Source organism: Erpetoichthys calabaricus, chromosome 4 (genome assembly GCF_900747795.2).
Source record: "Erpetoichthys calabaricus chromosome 4, fErpCal1.3, whole genome shotgun sequence".
NCBI lineage: Eukaryota > Metazoa > Chordata > Cladistia > Polypteriformes > Polypteridae > Erpetoichthys > Erpetoichthys calabaricus.
The window spans coordinates 206,551,307-206,568,324 of record NC_041397.2 but is presented as its reverse complement, the minus strand read 5'-3'; the positions used below and the strand labels follow the sequence as shown (position 1 = coordinate 206,568,324).

The following is a 17,018-nucleotide window of genomic DNA, read 5'->3' as shown; positions in this document are numbered from 1 at the left end:
GCACACCCAACTTGCAGGGCATATGCACTAACAACATTCATCATCATACCTCCAATTTCCACCTTTGTGATCATTACTTTGTCTGACACTCTTTTCACCTCCAAAACACTCCTGACATGCTGTTCCTTCAGAATAACTCCTACCCCATTTCTCCTCCCATCCACACTATGATAGAACAATTTGAATCCTCCTCCGATCCACCTGGCCTTACTCCCCTTCCATTTAGTCTCTTGCACACACAATACATCATTCTTCCTTCTCTCCATCATATTGGCTAACTCTTTCCCATTACCAGTCATACTGCCAGCATTCAAAGTTCCTACCCTCAGTTACACTCTCTTTACCTTCCTCCTCTCCTCTTTCCTCCGGACATGTCTCCCCCCCCCCTCTTCTTCTCTTTCTTCGGCCAACAGTAGCCTAATTTCCGCCAGCACCCTTTTGGCTAAGAGTACTGGTGTTTTAAAACACATCATATTAATTTATACATTCTTATACTGTGCCTTTTTGTTAGATCTCTTCTAGCACTTCTCAAATTGGGTTCACGGACTCCTGTAAACCCGGTGGAAATTCCTCACTATCTCAACTGGCTGAGGTAAATTTGTTTGAAATTAATGTAGATGCAATCTTCTTCTTTCGGCTGCAATGCTCATCATTATTTAATAGTATTTTCTGGATTTTTAACACTTAAATCTAAATTAAAAATGCATGTCTAGAAAAGAACAGAAGCAGATTGGTGCTGCAATTTGAATGTTCATGCATTGCATGTGATATTAGAAAAAAAAGAATGATAAGATTGTGCACATGACATGTAATAATTGTTAATCATTTATATTGTAATAAAAGGGTAAAGTTATGGTGAATGCTAACTAGATGAAACTGTGTCTTTAACTTTATTATTTGTTCTGCCTGAAAATAGCTTTTTGCCTTTTTTCCCATATTAGTAATCTATATACGTACAAGAGTATTTTTTCACAAAATCTAATATTTTTAAGAATTACGTTTTGTGAAAACATTGTACATTAGCATCTGTATTCTCTGTATATCATCTTTCTGGTGAAGTACTGTTTCAGCTAATAATTTCTGACAGTGGCATAATGGCCAAACATTACATTGGCATTACAGTGTGAATGCAGTACTGTGAGGTAAAAGAACAGTATGACATTGGACAGAAATCTGGCTAATACATAGGGTGCAGTTTTCTTATGAAGGTATTTAATGGTTAGATCTCAGACCAGATAAAACTAAAACCATCATTTTAAATCTGGCAAGCTCCCCAATTTGTAGTTAATGCAAGACGATGTAAATTAAGTTTTGAATTTGGGCAGGCAACTGTATTTTGAGTAAGGTGAAGTAAAGTTCTTCCAGGAAAACGGTACAAATGAGGTATTACCAACATTTGGACTAACACGTGTGGTTATCTTTAGTTAAGGACCAAAGAAGCTTAAAATGAAGATACATACCAGCATGAGATACCGATGTAATCTCTTTCATGATAGACATAACATTATTATTTAGGAATAATATTTTTCCTTTATAATTTTTCAGCTGTTTACCATAGTTGTTTATAAATACAGTCCATCAGGAATTGATTTTTGCTTTAGTGAATGAAACTGAGAAAGACTTGTTACTTTTTTGGTAAAGCTGACACAATTTTTGGTTGAAGGCAGAAGTATTATTGCAGAACAGAAGACAATTTCACTAATAAAATATTTGCATTCATTTTCACTTGTGACTTCCTGGTTTCAGTTTAGAATGACAACATGACAAATTCCTAGAATTACCAATGGTTGATGTCACAATTCGACCAGGGGATTAAAAAAGAATGAAAATGTTTGTTTTATTTGCAAAAGGCTTAATGAAATACTGTTGTTATCTGTGAGTGGCAGAGCTTTCCTCCCTAATCAGCTGGCATGTCCGTAGTTATGAATTAAATTAAGCATATTCTGATGTGCTTTATAAAGCCGCAAGGCTGTTGCATATTTAGTTTCAAAACGTTAAATAGTTAAAAACATGCACTTTTAACCACCCTATGCTTTGTTTATATTATGTTTTTAATGCTAAATTACGTGTCATACCTTGTTCTAGTTGGCCAAGTTGTCTTTCTTACTTATTAAATGAATAAATGCTAGCACAGATCTCTCATTTTACAATGCATGTTTTTGTGGCAGTTCAGTGTAGGAAAATATTATTTATATTAATGTGATATACATCATAAGAAAGGTGTTACAGATTAAACTGCTTTTGAATTCAGCATGTTTTGTATTTTAATTTCTATCAGAATTTTCACGTATGCTATTAACAGTGACAAAGCTTTTGTATTTTTTAAATTTATTTCCTTTAAGTAAAAAATGGGGTTGGGATTAAAGTTGGACTTTCAAAACACATTTTACGTCTTTCCTGACAAAGCTGAAAAAGTAATGCCTCATAACTTTTCTTTTTTAAAATTTTCTTGCTTTATAGTAATTCCAGTGCGTGTTTATAACAAATTGTATGTGTATATTTATTTATTTACTTACTTATCTACCTATTTATGTATTTATTTATTTAAGGAGTTTCTGTAAAAAGCTAAATTTCCCTAAAAGCCAAATAAAGTTCTATCTGTCTAAAATGTAGCCTAAAATCTATGGCCAAAAACAAATACAGTCATGGCTGAAATTATCGGCACCTCTGGAATTTTCCTTGAAAATGCACCATTTCTCCCAGAAAATTGTTGCAATTACAAATGTTTTGGTATACACATGTTTATTTCCTTTATGTGCATTGGAACAACACAAAAAAACAGAGAAAAAAAGCCAAATCTGACATCATTTCACACAAAACTCAAAAACCGGGCTGGACAAAATTATTGGCACCCTCTACTTAATATTTGGTTGCACGCCCTTTGGAAAAAATAACTGAAATCAAGCGCTTCCTATAACCATCAAGAAGCTTGTTACACCTCTCAACTGGAATTTCCGATCGCTCTTCTTTTGCAAACTGCTCAAGGTTTCTCAGATTTGAAGGGCGCCTTCTCCCAACAGCAATTTTGAGATCTCTCCATGAGTGTTCAATCGGATTTAGATCTGGACTCATTGCTGGCCACTTTAGAACTCTCCAGCGCTTTGTTTTCAACCATTTCTGAGTGCTTTCAGAGGTATGTTTGAGGTCATTGTCCTGCTGGAACACCCATGACCTCTGACGCAGACCCAGCTTTCTGATATTGGGCCCCACATTGCGCCCCAGTATCTTTTAGTAGTCTTCAGATTTCATGATGCCTTGCACACAATCAAGGCATCCAGTGCCAGAGGCAGCAAAACATCGCCAAAACATCTTAGAACCTCCACTGTGTTCTTTTCTTTGTAGGCCTCATTCCGTTTTCTGTAAACAGTAGAATGATGAGTTTTGCCAAAAAGCTCTACCTCGGTCTCATCTGTCCACAAGACGTTCGCCCAGAAGGATTTTGGCTTCCTCAAGTACATTTTGGCAAACTCCAGTCTGGCTTTTTTATGTTTCTGTGTCAGCAGTGGGGTCCTCCTGGCTCTCCTGCCATAGCGTTTCATTTCGTTCAGATGTCGACGGATAGTTTGAGCTGACACTGTTGCACCCAGAGTCTGCAGAACAGCTTGAATATGTTTTGAAGTTGATTGGGGTTGTTATTCCACCATTCGGACTATCCTTCGTTGCAGTCTTTTATCAATTTTTCTCTAACGTCCACGTCCAGGGAGATTAGCTACAGTGCCATGTGTTGTGAACTTCTTGATTATGTTGCGCACAGTGGACAAAGGAACATGAAGATCTCTGGAGATGGACTTGTAGCCTTGAGATTGTTGATATTTTTCCACAATTTTTGTTCTCAAGTCCTCAGACAATTCTCTGCTCTTCTTTCTGTTCTCCATGCTTAGTGTGGCACACTCAGACACACAACAGAAAGGTTGAGTCAACTTTTCTCCATTTTAACTGGCTTCAGGTGTGATTGCTATATTGCCAGCACCTATTTCTTGCCACAGGTGAATTCAAACGAGCATCATATGCTTGAAATAAAACGATTTACCCACAATTTTGAAAGGGTGCCAATAATTTTGTCCGGCCCATTTTTGGAGTTCTGTGTGACATGATGTCAGATTTGGCTTTTTTTCTCTGTTTTTTTGTGTTGTTCCAATGCACATAAAGGAAATAAACATGTATATACAAAAATATTTGTAATTGCAATAATTTTCTGGGAAAATTCCAGGGGTGCCTATAATTTCGGCCATGACTGTACACTGCTTATGAGATTGGTACATTTGTAACAGAGTTTTCTACAATTATTTGTGTTCCAGATTTACTCCAGATTAAAAAAAAAGACCTACAAATTTAAAACTTAATGTTCAGTGTAAAATGTTTAACACTAGAATTACCAAAGCCTACGAAAAAACTCACCAGCCCACCTTAAATCCATTCGCACCTCTCCATCAGCGTCTTTTGTCTTGTAAATGTGCCGATCAAGACAAGCAGCAAGCAGCCTACTATTCCATCCCCCCACCGCCACAAAACGGGCACAAAGTTCTCCCAGTTCCAGCCTTGATTATCTGGGTGTCAGGTACCTAGAGTTGTATAGGGTAATAATAGATCGTTATTTGGAACACATGCATTTCATGTGTGTTCCGTTTCTAAAACAACTAGGGGGCTCCGCCCCCTGCTCGCTTCGCTCGCCAACCCCTGGTGTTGGGAATGACAAAGAGCGTGATGTATGAATGAGATATAGAATAGTGTGAAGGTGTAGATGATGCAAATAGAAAGCAAATAATAAAGTGTGTGGCACAGTGTAAAGGTTTATTTGAAAATTTCTTTGTACACGCCGTTTAAGTGTAAAAGGTAATTCCAGGTCAGAACTTGTAATGTCAATGAAGATGGTTATTGTTGTGATCAGAGTCAAGTTTGTCAGAGCTTAGAAAGAGTTGTGTCTGTCCAGGAAGTAATGGAATGACTTGGGTATTTATGTTTTCCACATTAATATTTTTTGGACATAATATAGTGCGTTGTGTTAAAAGGGGCATTTGGTCTAATGAGATTGCTGTTCCAAATCTGTCTGTAACTAAGTCGTCGCAGATAAAGGCTTGAGGAATTGTAATAATATGTGGGTGAAGTCCATCTGTATTGGTGAGTGTACCATCTCCCAGTTGTAATAAGCAATTGTTATGATCTGGTTCTGGACATCGTATCTTTTTTACTAACTGTATCTTTTGAAAAGCAATGCCAATTGTCTGCGTATTTTTAAGGTGCACTGAACAATAGCTGAGCGCATGGCATGTGGAAGAATAGCTAAGCACTGTCTAAAATCTCCTCCTAATAACAGTACCTTTCCTCCAAAGCGAATATTATTATTCATAAATGTTTGCAGAAGTTTATGAATGGTGTTGAGTAAGTGACTGGATGCCATTGTACATTCATCAATAATTAACATTTTTGCAAGACGGATGTCACATGCAGTGCCACCGTTAATGTTCATAGTGGATACCGATTTGTAGGATCTAATGCAGTTGATAAAGATTTCACTTTCAGGTACATCGTTAGTTAGAAGGTTCTGTAGATATTCAGGATATGAATGTAAAGGAGGCAGTCTAATTTGACCCTTTTGACAACAACGTGTAAATGTATTACTTGTATTGCCAGTTGTTTCTTCAGGGAAGTGAACTGAATGACAATGATTGCAAATGACATTCATTAATCCGAATGAATTTTCCTGGTGTATGTTTTGCTTGTGCCGTTTGAGAGGCGCGTTGTTGCATGTGTAGTATTTGGGACGTGTTGTTTTGGAGCTGTAATCGATTTGCCTGTGCTGTGTGAGAAGCCCGTTGTAGCCTTCCTTGCCGTTAACGTATGTCTGAGACGGGAGGTGTTTCGTTTTGAATCCGTGCCTGTTGCGATGCAGCACTTTGATTGATAGATTGCGTCATGTGGATCTAGGACAGGGGTCTGCAACCTTCACTATGAAAAGAGCCATTTTGCCCCCCCCTTCCTCCAAAGAAAAATAGTCTGGAGCCACAAAACATAACACAGCTTATAAACTTTTAAAAGTTTTAATCATTTTTTAGATTTTACATGTTACAACCACGGAATACAACAAACAGAAGTGCAGTGTGCATGTGTAGGCCTACTTTGAAATAAATTAAACTGAACTATGCAGGCCTATTTGGGTCCTTCCTATACCTGTGTAAAATTAAAATAAAAACTAGCCCACTTTAATATAAATAAAACATTTAGCTGTAGCTTAGCAGCTTTAAAAAAGTAAACATTAAATTCCATTTCAGTGTGCTGAATCAACTGAAGCACCTGAACATACAAAAAACCTACATCAGCTCCGGGTCCAAAATGAATGTGTTTTTTTTTTTCTGAAAAATAATAGCATATTAAATGCTATTGTTCTCACCTGTTTAATGTGACTTCTGTTCCTGAAGTTCGCTGCTGATCATCTCTATGTCGGGGCTGTACAATGTGACTTTGACCTTCACACAGGACTGCAGGCTCTCATGTGTGAGGCGGGAGCGATATTTGGACTTTATGAAGTTCATGCTTGAGAAAACTTGCTCACTTAAGTATGTTGAGCCAAAGACGGACAGGACTCCAAAGGCATATTTTTTCATGTTCATATACGTTTCAGGAATGGCACTCCATGTGTCGAAAACAAATTTGTCGGGTTTGGGGAGGTTTTCAATATCACTCCATTTGTGCTCTTTAGCGAGAGTAGCCTTATGACGGGCGACTTCTTCAAGATCCGCTGTCAGGCATTTGAACTTGGACACCCATTAATCTTTATCTGCCATGTTGTCCAGTTCAATTTCTAGATCGGGCTTACTTACTCACTCCTGTGAATGCGGATGTGTTCAGCAGGGATGGGTCGATGTCCAGGGGTGTGACAGGGAAGGAGAGAGTGTGTGTTTTTCCTTTCTGAACTCACTGAATCTTTCTCTAAATGCAGCTTGCATTTTCTGAACAATTTCCCGTTTGTTTTTAAAGTCGGAGAATAGATGCTCTGATATTTTTATGAACGATTCTTTCATGTATTCTCCGTCTGTGAACGGCTTACCCCTCCTTACGATCTCTTGAGCTGCCACAAAACTAGCAGCTGTAGTTGACTGTGTAGAAGTGATCCACTTTTTGAAAGTATGTTTGCTCTGTTCAGCTTTCCATTGCAGTTCCGAAATTGCTCTCTTTCGCTTATCTTCACTTGGGTATTTTGAATGCTGAGTGCTTGTTTCGAAAATGTCTTTCAGTGTTACATTTTTTGTTATTCGATAATTTATCGCGACATATTAAGCACACCGGTAAGCCAGCGTCGTTGGCGGTGAAGGCAATTGCTTCTGTCCACGCAGAATTAAACTCTCTAAATTAGATGTTAAAATGTATAACAGTAGTAGTCGTAAATAAACATATATATAAATACAACTTAAATTAAGAAATTGCCATTATTCATTTTCATGTTTTTTTTTTTTTGTCAAGGCCAAAGGGAGCCACTACAAGGAGGCTGAAGAGCCGCATGTGGCTCCAGAGCCGCGGGTTGCCGACCCCTGATCTAGGATGTAGATTTGTGCATATTTGCGTTGTTGATTTGTTTCAGGGTGCACTGTTCCAATGCGATGCAGTATTTGTGCACATATGCGAAAGCAGTATGGGCCATTGCCTTTTGGTGGCCTGATATTTACTCCGGTAGATGCAAAAGGAAATGAACTATTGTAGGATCTAATGCAGTTCATAAAGTTTTTACTTTTAGGTACATCGTTAGTTAGAAGCTTTAGTTGAGCTTTGCGTTTTTGGAGCCGAGACATTTTTTCTTCTAGAAATATGGATAAGTAATAAGGAGTATTGCACTCACTGTTAATATGGAGCCTTTTCTGCGGTTGAACGGTTAATAGTGCCTTATTGTAATGAGATCCACCTATGCTGCATAGTGTGAATTGTGTTTGGTCCCGTTATCCGAGCGGTATCGTTTTGTACCTGTGATCATGAATTCATGACTTGTTTGTTCTTGAGCGTGAGAAATATGGATAAGTACTAAGGAGGATCGCACTCACTGTTAATATGGAGCCTTTTCTGCGGTTGAACGGTTAATAGTGCCTCATTGTAATGAGATCTACCTATGCTACATATTGTGAACATGTTGAGATGACGTATGTTTAATACGGACGGTTCATTTAGAAATGGGGCTTTGTGTGTCATTTGTTATTTATGTTACTGTGGTCGTGGGTCTGAATCGTCGTTTTTGTGTACGTTTCGTGTGCTATGTCCATAGTCTGTCCCGTTTCGTGTCCAATGGGCTTTGTGTGGTGCTCGCGGCTTCTTTTTTTTGTGTGCTTGTGGCTTGTTGAATCCTCCTCTTTGTGTGCGTCCCGTTTCGTGTGCAATGGGATTAAATCCTCCTCTTTGTGTGTGTCCCGTCCGTTGCTTGTGTGTGTGTGGGGCTGGGGGGGGGGGGGGGGGGGTTTGCGGGCTCTTTTTTTTGTGTGCCAGGGGCTTGTTGAATCGTCCTCTTTGTGTGTGTCCCGTCCGTTGCTTGTGTGTGTGGGGGGGAGGGGGGGTTTTGCTCGTGCTGTGTGCGTCGCCTGCGTTTGACTCCTTTTTTCTGTGCTCACTCCTTTTTTCTGTGGTCTTGTCCGCCTCTCGCGGCGCCTCATTTCTTGGTGCGCCTGTGCAGTACGTCTTTTTGCGGCTACGGCCCATGGCCGGATGTCCCTGCGTCCATCCGGTTTAGCATTCTCGGTTAGTAATATGGATACGTGTAAACACATCGTTAAAACAGAAATGTTTTTCATATTTTAGTAATAAATGACAAAATGTAGACATACAATATATAATGTGTGAATTCTGAAGTCAAAGATCAAATAAACACTTTCACAAACGGTTCAACGATGATACAACAGTTTCCGTGGCGCAACGGTAAGAATTTCTGACTTGTATTCAAGAGTCCCCGGTTCCATCCTGACTGGCTCTTATATTTATAACGTTTTGAGTAGTGAGCTGCTTTTATTGTTAATATTATATACAATAAACACATACATTTAGTTTGTGTCTGTAACAGCCAATGTAAATTTATAGTACTTGTAAAAGTTAGATGGTTTTTTTCACTTTTATTCTCTCATTCACGATCACGATACATACTACCGCCCCCCCCCCCCTGGGGTCTGACGCTGTTAGTTTGTGAGCAGGGGGGCTGAATGCACCCCTAGAGGACACGGACACTCCTCAAAAAACCCCTGCTTAAAAACGCTGATAGACTACCTTCACATTGCTCCCTTACTTGCTGGGCTTACTTGCGGCTGCTCTGTTGCATGATATGCGTCTCGCGCGGCACTTCGCATACTTAAAAGCCAGAACAGCACTTGTCCTTTTTTGATGATTGCTTTGTTTCTCTCTCCTCCCCCAGACATCCTCTGCTCCTGCTGGGGGTCCCATTCCCATTGTGCACCCCTATGATGTTTGTCTATTCTTTTAATTGAGAACTAACTGCATACTGAGCTCGTTTTACTTTTGAAAGAGATATGTTTGTTTGACATGTTTGAGTAAAGTTCCTGTCTCTAAAATCTCCTGTGTTTCTGTGCAATTCTGTGACCTAAGCGTGACAAATATATGTGAAATTTTTAAGAAATAATTTTATGACCTGAATAGTACCAATCTGAAAACATTGTCGCCCTAATACAATATTATTTGAAAATGAACAGCGTCAGATCGGGTGTAAATTTATGCTGGCGCTGTTAGTTAGGGTCAGATCAGGAGGTGGGGGGCAGGGGAGAGCGTGATAGCGACTGAGAGAATAAAACTGAAAAAAGCTAACTTTTACAAGTACCATAAATTTACACCCAATATCACATATATTTGTTTCTTTCTTTTTTTTCCCGTGCTGCGTTGACATCATGCACCAGAAGGCATGTGCTTATTCAATGCGAGCAGGAACACGCTGGTGGCTGGTTGTTTGTGCTATAATAAGCTTGACCTGGCTGTGATCAACACACATGTACTGTTCAAGGCATATATGGGGTCCTCTGAGAAAAGAAGAGTGTTTATGGCTCACCTTGCAAAGGAACTTTGTTGTCACTTCTTACAAGAAAAGAGGATGCAACATCGACAAGCTTCTGTTCCAAGACAGCTGCTTCCTCCAGGAAAGCCAACTGAGTCAGTGTCAGGTGCCCCTTCAATGTAATATGAACCATAGCATAGAGAGAAGTGTGTACATTGCAACAGGTACACATGTCATAAATGTAGGAAGGACGGTCCTTGGGTGTGTGGGAACTGTTAACATTTGAATTTGATTTTTGCATATACCGCGGAACTGTCCTCTCTGTACTGTTCTTTCCTCTGCATGTCCTGGAGTACAAAAGAAACAGTATCATGCACCAAAATGTGGAGACTGGGCATGATAGAAAAGAAAAAACCACACAGTCACTGATTACAACCGCAAGATGGTATGCGAATTAATATGAATAATATAAATAATGTTGCATTAATACCACAATGTTTTCTGAAATGTAGTATACAGGTCATAAAATGAATAATTCCAAATATCATATACAGTGATCCCTCGCTATATCGCGCTTCGCCTTTCGCGGCTTCACTCCATCGCGGATTTTATATGTAAGCATATTTAAATATATATCGCAGATTTTTTGCTGGTTCGCGGATTTCTGCGGACAATGGGTCTTTTAATTTCTGGTACATGCTTCCTCAGTTGGTTTGCCCAGTTGATTTCATACAAGGGACGCTATTGGCAGATGGCTGAGAAGCTAGATTGCTTACTTTTCTCTCTCTCTCTCTTGCGCTGACTATCTGTGATCCTGACGTATGGGGATTGAGCAGGGGGGCTGTTCGCACACCTAGACGATACGGACGCTCGTCTAAAAATGCTGAAAGATTATCTTCATGTTGCTATCTTTTGTGCAGCTGCTTCCTGAAACGACATGCTGCACGGTGCTTCGCATACTTAAAAGCTCGAAGGGCACGTATTGACGTATTTTTGACTGAAAAACAAACTCTGTCTCTCTCTATCTCTCTCTCTCTCCCTGCTCCTGACGGAGGGGGTGTGAGCTGCCGCCTACAACAGCTTTGTGCCGCGGTGCTTCGCATACTTAAAAGCCAAACAGCTCTATTGATTTGTTTGCTAGAGATTGTTTTCTCTATCTATGTGACATTCTGTGCTCCTGACACGCACTCCTTTGAAGAGGAAGATATGTTTGCATTCTTTTAATTGTGAGACAGAACTGTCATCTCTGTCTTGTCATGGAGCACAGTTTAAACTTTTGAAAAAGAGACAAATGTTTGTTTGCAGTGTTTGAATAACGTTCCTGTCTCTCTACAACCTCCTGTGTTTCTGCGCAAATCTGTGACCCAAGCATGACAATATAAAAATAACCATATAAACATATGGTTTCTACTTCGCGGATTTTCTTATTTCGCGGGTGGCTCTGGAACGCAACCCCCGCGATGGAGGAGGGATTACTGTATACCTATGTCTCATTTTTTTTGTCAGTGCGTCTTTGACATCGTGGACCATAAGGTGCATTCTAATGCAGTATAAGCAGGAATACTCAATAAAACTGAATAAAAAAAAAAATCAAGTGACAATGTGATAGGAAGAAGGCAGATTTACCAGCGTTTGTGTGTCAGCTTTTATCCACCCAGATCAGAGAATTTCCAGTTCCATTGTCTCAAAACTCCACACACTTCTACAGTTATTCATAGTTTCAAATAAAAACTAACAGTGTCAGAGCCCTGAGGGGTGAGGGGGTTAGGGTGGTACATATCTTGATCGTGACTGGGAGAATAAAAGTGAAAAAAAAAAATGCAAACTTTTACAAGTACTATAAATTTACACCAGTTGTTACAGACGCATACCAAATGTATGTGTTTATTGTATAATATTAACAATAAGAGTAGCACACTACTCAAAACGTTAAATATATGAGGCTGTCAGGATCTAACCGGGGAGAACTTTGTGCCCGTTCTGCGGTGGTGCAGGGATGGAATAGGCTGCTTGCTGCTTGTCTTCATCGGCACATGTACAAGACAAAAGACACTGACGGTGAGGTGCGAAGGGATTTAAGGTGGGCTGGATTTACAAGTTTTTTCTTAGGCTTTGGTAATTCTAGTGTTAAAGCAATTTTATGGGCTGTTTACACAACAGCTGCTGCTTATATTGTTGGGACTTATCTCTTTATACAAACTGCTGAAAAAGTTAACGGAACGTTTTTGAATCAGAATATAGCATCAAGTCAATGAAACTTCTTGGATATTGATCTGGTCATTTAAGTAGCAGAAGGGGTTGTTAATCATTTTCAGCTGCTTTGGTGTTAATGAAATTAACAATAGGTGCACTAGAGGGACAACAATGAGACAAAAACCCAAGACAGGAATGGTTTAACAGGTGGAGGCCGCTGCTTTGGTGTTAATGAAATTAACAACAGGTGCACTAGAGGAGCAACAATCAGACAACCCCCAAGACAGGAATGGTTTAACAGGTGGAGGCCACTGACATTTTCCCTCCTCATGTTTTCTGTTTTTTCACTAGTTTTGCATTTGGCTACAGTCAGTGTCACTACTTACCCAATACCTGGCAATACCTGGACCCTACAGAGGTTGCACAGGTAGTCCAACTTTTCCAGGATGGCACATCAATACGTGCCATTGCCAGAAGGTTTGCTGTGTCTCCCAGCACAGTCTCAGGGGCATGGAGGAGATTCCAAAAGACCGTCAGTTACTCTAGGAGAGTGGAACAAGTAGAAGGTCCTTAACCCATCAGCATGACTGGTATCTGCTCCTTTGGGCAAGGAGGAACAGGATGAGCACTGCCAGAGCCCTACAAAATGACCTCAAGCAGGCCAATGGGGTGAATGTCTCTGACCAAACAATCAGAAACAAACTTCATGAGGGTGGCCTGAGGGCCCGACGTCCTCTAGTGCTGTGATTTTCAACTGGTGGGTCGCAAACCCATTTTACAGTGGGTCACGGGCCTTTGCCTGGGCAAAAAAATGTTAAGAAGAAAATAAATGGAATGCCGTCTGTTCACACTTCTTAACAGTAAGTGGTGATAATGCCCGGTAATGCGAGTTGACAACCGCCGTTTCACACCATAGAAGAAGACCCGTAAACTTTGTTTATATATGCTAATTGAGTATGGCGAAATGCAGGTATGATGCAGAATATATTAGATATGGATTTTGTTATATTGACGACAAAGGAGGACAAAAACCTCAGTGTGTTTTGTGCAGCGAGGTATTGGCATGTGAAAGATAGATAGATAGATAGATAGATAGATAGATAGATAGATAGATAGATAGATAGATAGATAGATAGATAGATAGATAGATAGATAGATAGATAGATAGATAGATAGATAGATAGATAGATAGATAGATAGATAGATAGATAGAAACAAAACAACATTATCTCAAAGATAAACCTGTTGAGTACTTCAAAAGACGACTTGAAGAACCTGAGGACATCACAAAAGTGTCATACTTCTTCATGCTCGAAGCAAGAACAGGCACTCCATGCATCTTACCTGGTGGCACATCGTATTGCAAAGTTAAAGAAGCCCCACACCATTGCAGAGGACCTCATCTTACCTGCAGCCATGGACATGGTGAGAGAGGTGTTGGATCAGTTTGCAGTGGATAAACTAAAAACTATACCTCTGTCAAATGATACTATTAGTAGGCGAATTGAAGACATGTCAGATAACATCACACAACAGACACAGCTCACATTAAGGAAAGTGGTCATTTTGCCTTACAAATGGATGAATCCATAGACATAACAAACAAAGCAGTTTTACTCGTTTACGTGAGACGTGTGGGACAGGGATTTACAGGAACAATTTCTCTGCACAAGAGAGCTCCCTACTACTACAACTGCAGAGGACATTTTCAGCTCTGTGGACTTGTATTTGTGTTCAGTGGGCCTAAGTTGGGACATGTGTGTTGGTATCACAACTGATGGCGCTGCCTCCATGACAGGAAAACACTCGGGAGTCATGAGGAGAATACTTGTGAAAGCTCCAAATGCAACTTGGAACCATTGTTTTTTACATCGGGAGGCCCTGGCATCAAAGGATATGGTACCAGTGCTTCATGAAACATTAAAAGATGTCATCCAAGTGGTAAACTACATTAAATGGAGAGCAAAGAACACCCAATGTTTTCAGAAACTGTGCCAAGATCTTGGTAATGAGCACGTACAGGTGTATCGTGCCATGATACGCTTACACTAGCTTTCGAGTGGAAAGGTACTGTCCAGTTTTATTTTTAACTACGAGCTGAAATCGCAGCTTTTTTGCCCAGAACAATTTGCCTCTTGCAGACCTGTTTCGCGACAGTGTGTGGCTCGCACATGTTGCTTACCTCACTGATGTGTTTGAACAGTTAAACACATTAAATGTGTCTGTGTAGGGGAGGGGGCACAACATTTTTGAACAGTATGACAAATTCAATGCTTTCAAAAAAAAGATCTCCTTGTGGGCAAGTCATGTTTCTAAAAACCGACTCGACATGTTCCCCAATGCCTGTCATGAGGGGCAGCAACTGGACGTGGCAGGAAAAAATGTAATGGGGAAAACTATTACAACACATCTGAATAAACTTCTTGAATGGTTTAATGACTACTTTCCCGAGAAACAGAGGGATGATGACTGGATACGCAACCCATTTGGAATCGACATGGAAATCGTCAAGTTGCCAAGCAACAAAGAGAGTCAGCTAGTGGAGCTATCATGTGACCACACACTAAAAAAGAACTTGATGGAAGTAAGCCTCTCCCAGTTCTGGTGCAGCACTGTGATGTGCTAGTATCGTTGTCTTGCCACTCGAGCAGTAAAAATCCTGCTACCATTCAGCACTACCTATCTCTGGTTCAGCTGAAGACAACAAACAGAAACAGATTGGACATGAGCATGACCTCAGAGTTGCTTTGTCTACTGTAACTCCAGACTTTGAGACTCTTGTCAGGAGCAAAAAACATGCCCAGTTCTCCCATTAATTCCTCCAAACTCAGGTCTATATCAGTGTTACACCTAAGGTTGAAGTGAGTGTTGCTTAATTTTCTTCAAATCACAGTGTTTTCACCATTTACCTTCTGATAAGGTAATCAGAAGAAATTTTAATTTAGTATATTTGAATCCTTTTGAACTTCACTTTTTGTTTAATTTAGTTCTCTTTGTTAAAAAAAACTGCTAATGAAGAAATTGAATATTTTCCATAGTGCAGTGTTCATTGTCATAAATTCAATGAGTAAGGATTCTCTGGTAAAACTATATAATTTGAGTTTTTTTGTAAATACTTCTCAGTAGTTTTTATTTCATATTTGTGCATGAAATTATTTAGTCTCAATACATTATTGAGTCTGTTAAAACAGTTACTGAAGCGTTTTTAACAGTAGTACTGAAGAGTTTTGGTTTTAATTAAAATGCAGCTAATTGTGTGCAAAAGGGAATATTTCCCTCTCTGGCATCGCCACTTGCTGGTCATTTTGGTTTATTATTAGGTTTATCAGGTTTTTTGTGTTGGCATAATAATAAAATAATAATACATTTTATTTATATAGCACCTTTCCCATGCTCAAGGCACTTACAGAATATAATAAAGAACGGCAGCGTATACAGTATATAGCATTGTACAAACCAGATAAATAAATAAAGAAGATTAAGACAGTGAATTCTGAAAAAAACAAACAACATAATTGATGGTCTAGCTCACACACACAGGTTACATTAGCATCTTGACAGAGAAGTAAACTCAGAGAAGGGTAATAAAGTCAGGTAGAGCTAAAAGCCTTCCTGAACAGATGAGTTTTGAGTTGTTTTTTAAAACAATTCATGGAGTCAGCTGACCTGATTAATTTCGGTAGGTCATTCCAGAGTCTGGGCGCTATACAGCTGAAGGCCTTGTCATCCATGGAGTGTAGATTAGTGTGGGGTACAACAAGATTGCCAGAATCAGAGGACCTTAGTGGGCGGGCAGGCACATAGTGATGGAGAAGGTCACTGATGTAGTTTGGCGCGAGGTTATTTAAGGCTTTGTAGGTTATTAGTAGGATTTTATATTTGATTCTGTAAGACACAGGGAGCCAGTGAAGACGGAGCAGGATGGGTGTTATGTGTTCGCTGCTGCTGGTTCGAGTAAGGACTCTTGTAGCTGAGTTTTGAATAAGCTGGAGCAGTGATATAAGATTAGAAGGGGCACCTGCCAGTAGGGAATTACAATAATCGATGCGGGATGTGATAAAAGCATGGACAAGTTTCTCAGCATTAGAGAAGGAGAGGAAGGAGCGAACACAGGATATGTTACGGAGGTGAAAGTAAGAAAGTTTCTTATTGTGAATTATGGGGGTGGAATAAGAGAGGGAGGATTCAAAAATGACACCAAGATTTTTTACAGTAGAGGCAGGTCTGATGAGATCACCGCCAAGATAGACTGGGAAGGAGCTCATTTTATTAAGTTGCATTTTAGTCCCAATTTGCAGGAGTTCAGTTTTATTGCAATTTAATTTTAAAGAGTTCTGCTCCATCCAGGTTTTAATTTCACTAAGGCAGGTTGTGAGCTGAGAAAGCTCTGATGAAGTTCCACTTTTAACATTGAAGTAGAGTTGAGTATCATCTGCATAAAAATGATAACCCAGTCCATAGCTACGGATAATTTGGCCAAGGGGAAGCATGTAAATACAGAAAAGCAGAGGACCGAGGACAGAGCCTTGAGGGACTCCTAGTGTGACCGGCGCTGAGCTGGATCTGCTGTTGCCAAGACTAACAAACTCTTGCCTATCAGTCAGATAGGACTTGAACCACTGGAGGGCAGTGCCAGAGATACCCAGCATGTTCCCCATTGTGGACAGTAGGATGTCATGTCTGACAGTGTCAAATGCTGCACTGAGGTCTAACAGAATTAATATGCTGGTTTGTCCAGAGTCTGCTGCCATAAACAAATCATTGGTTACCTGTAGCAGAGCAGTTTCACAGCTGTGCCGCGCCCTGAAACCAGACTGAAAGGGTTCCATCAAATTATTAGAGGTTAGGTAATTGG

At 39.9% G+C, this 17,018-nt stretch overlaps 1 protein-coding gene across 1 annotated transcript in view; it reads left to right on the top strand.

Annotated features, from left to right (window-relative positions):
• The window catches only part of LOC114650543 (HMG box transcription factor BBX), a 312,812-nt gene that overhangs the window by 240,192 nt on the left and 55,602 nt on the right, over nt 1-17,018 (top strand). The window contains 1 exon segment of the mRNA XM_028800239.2: nt 512-592. Within this exon segment, the coding sequence (XP_028656072.1) occupies nt 512-592 (81 nt within the window).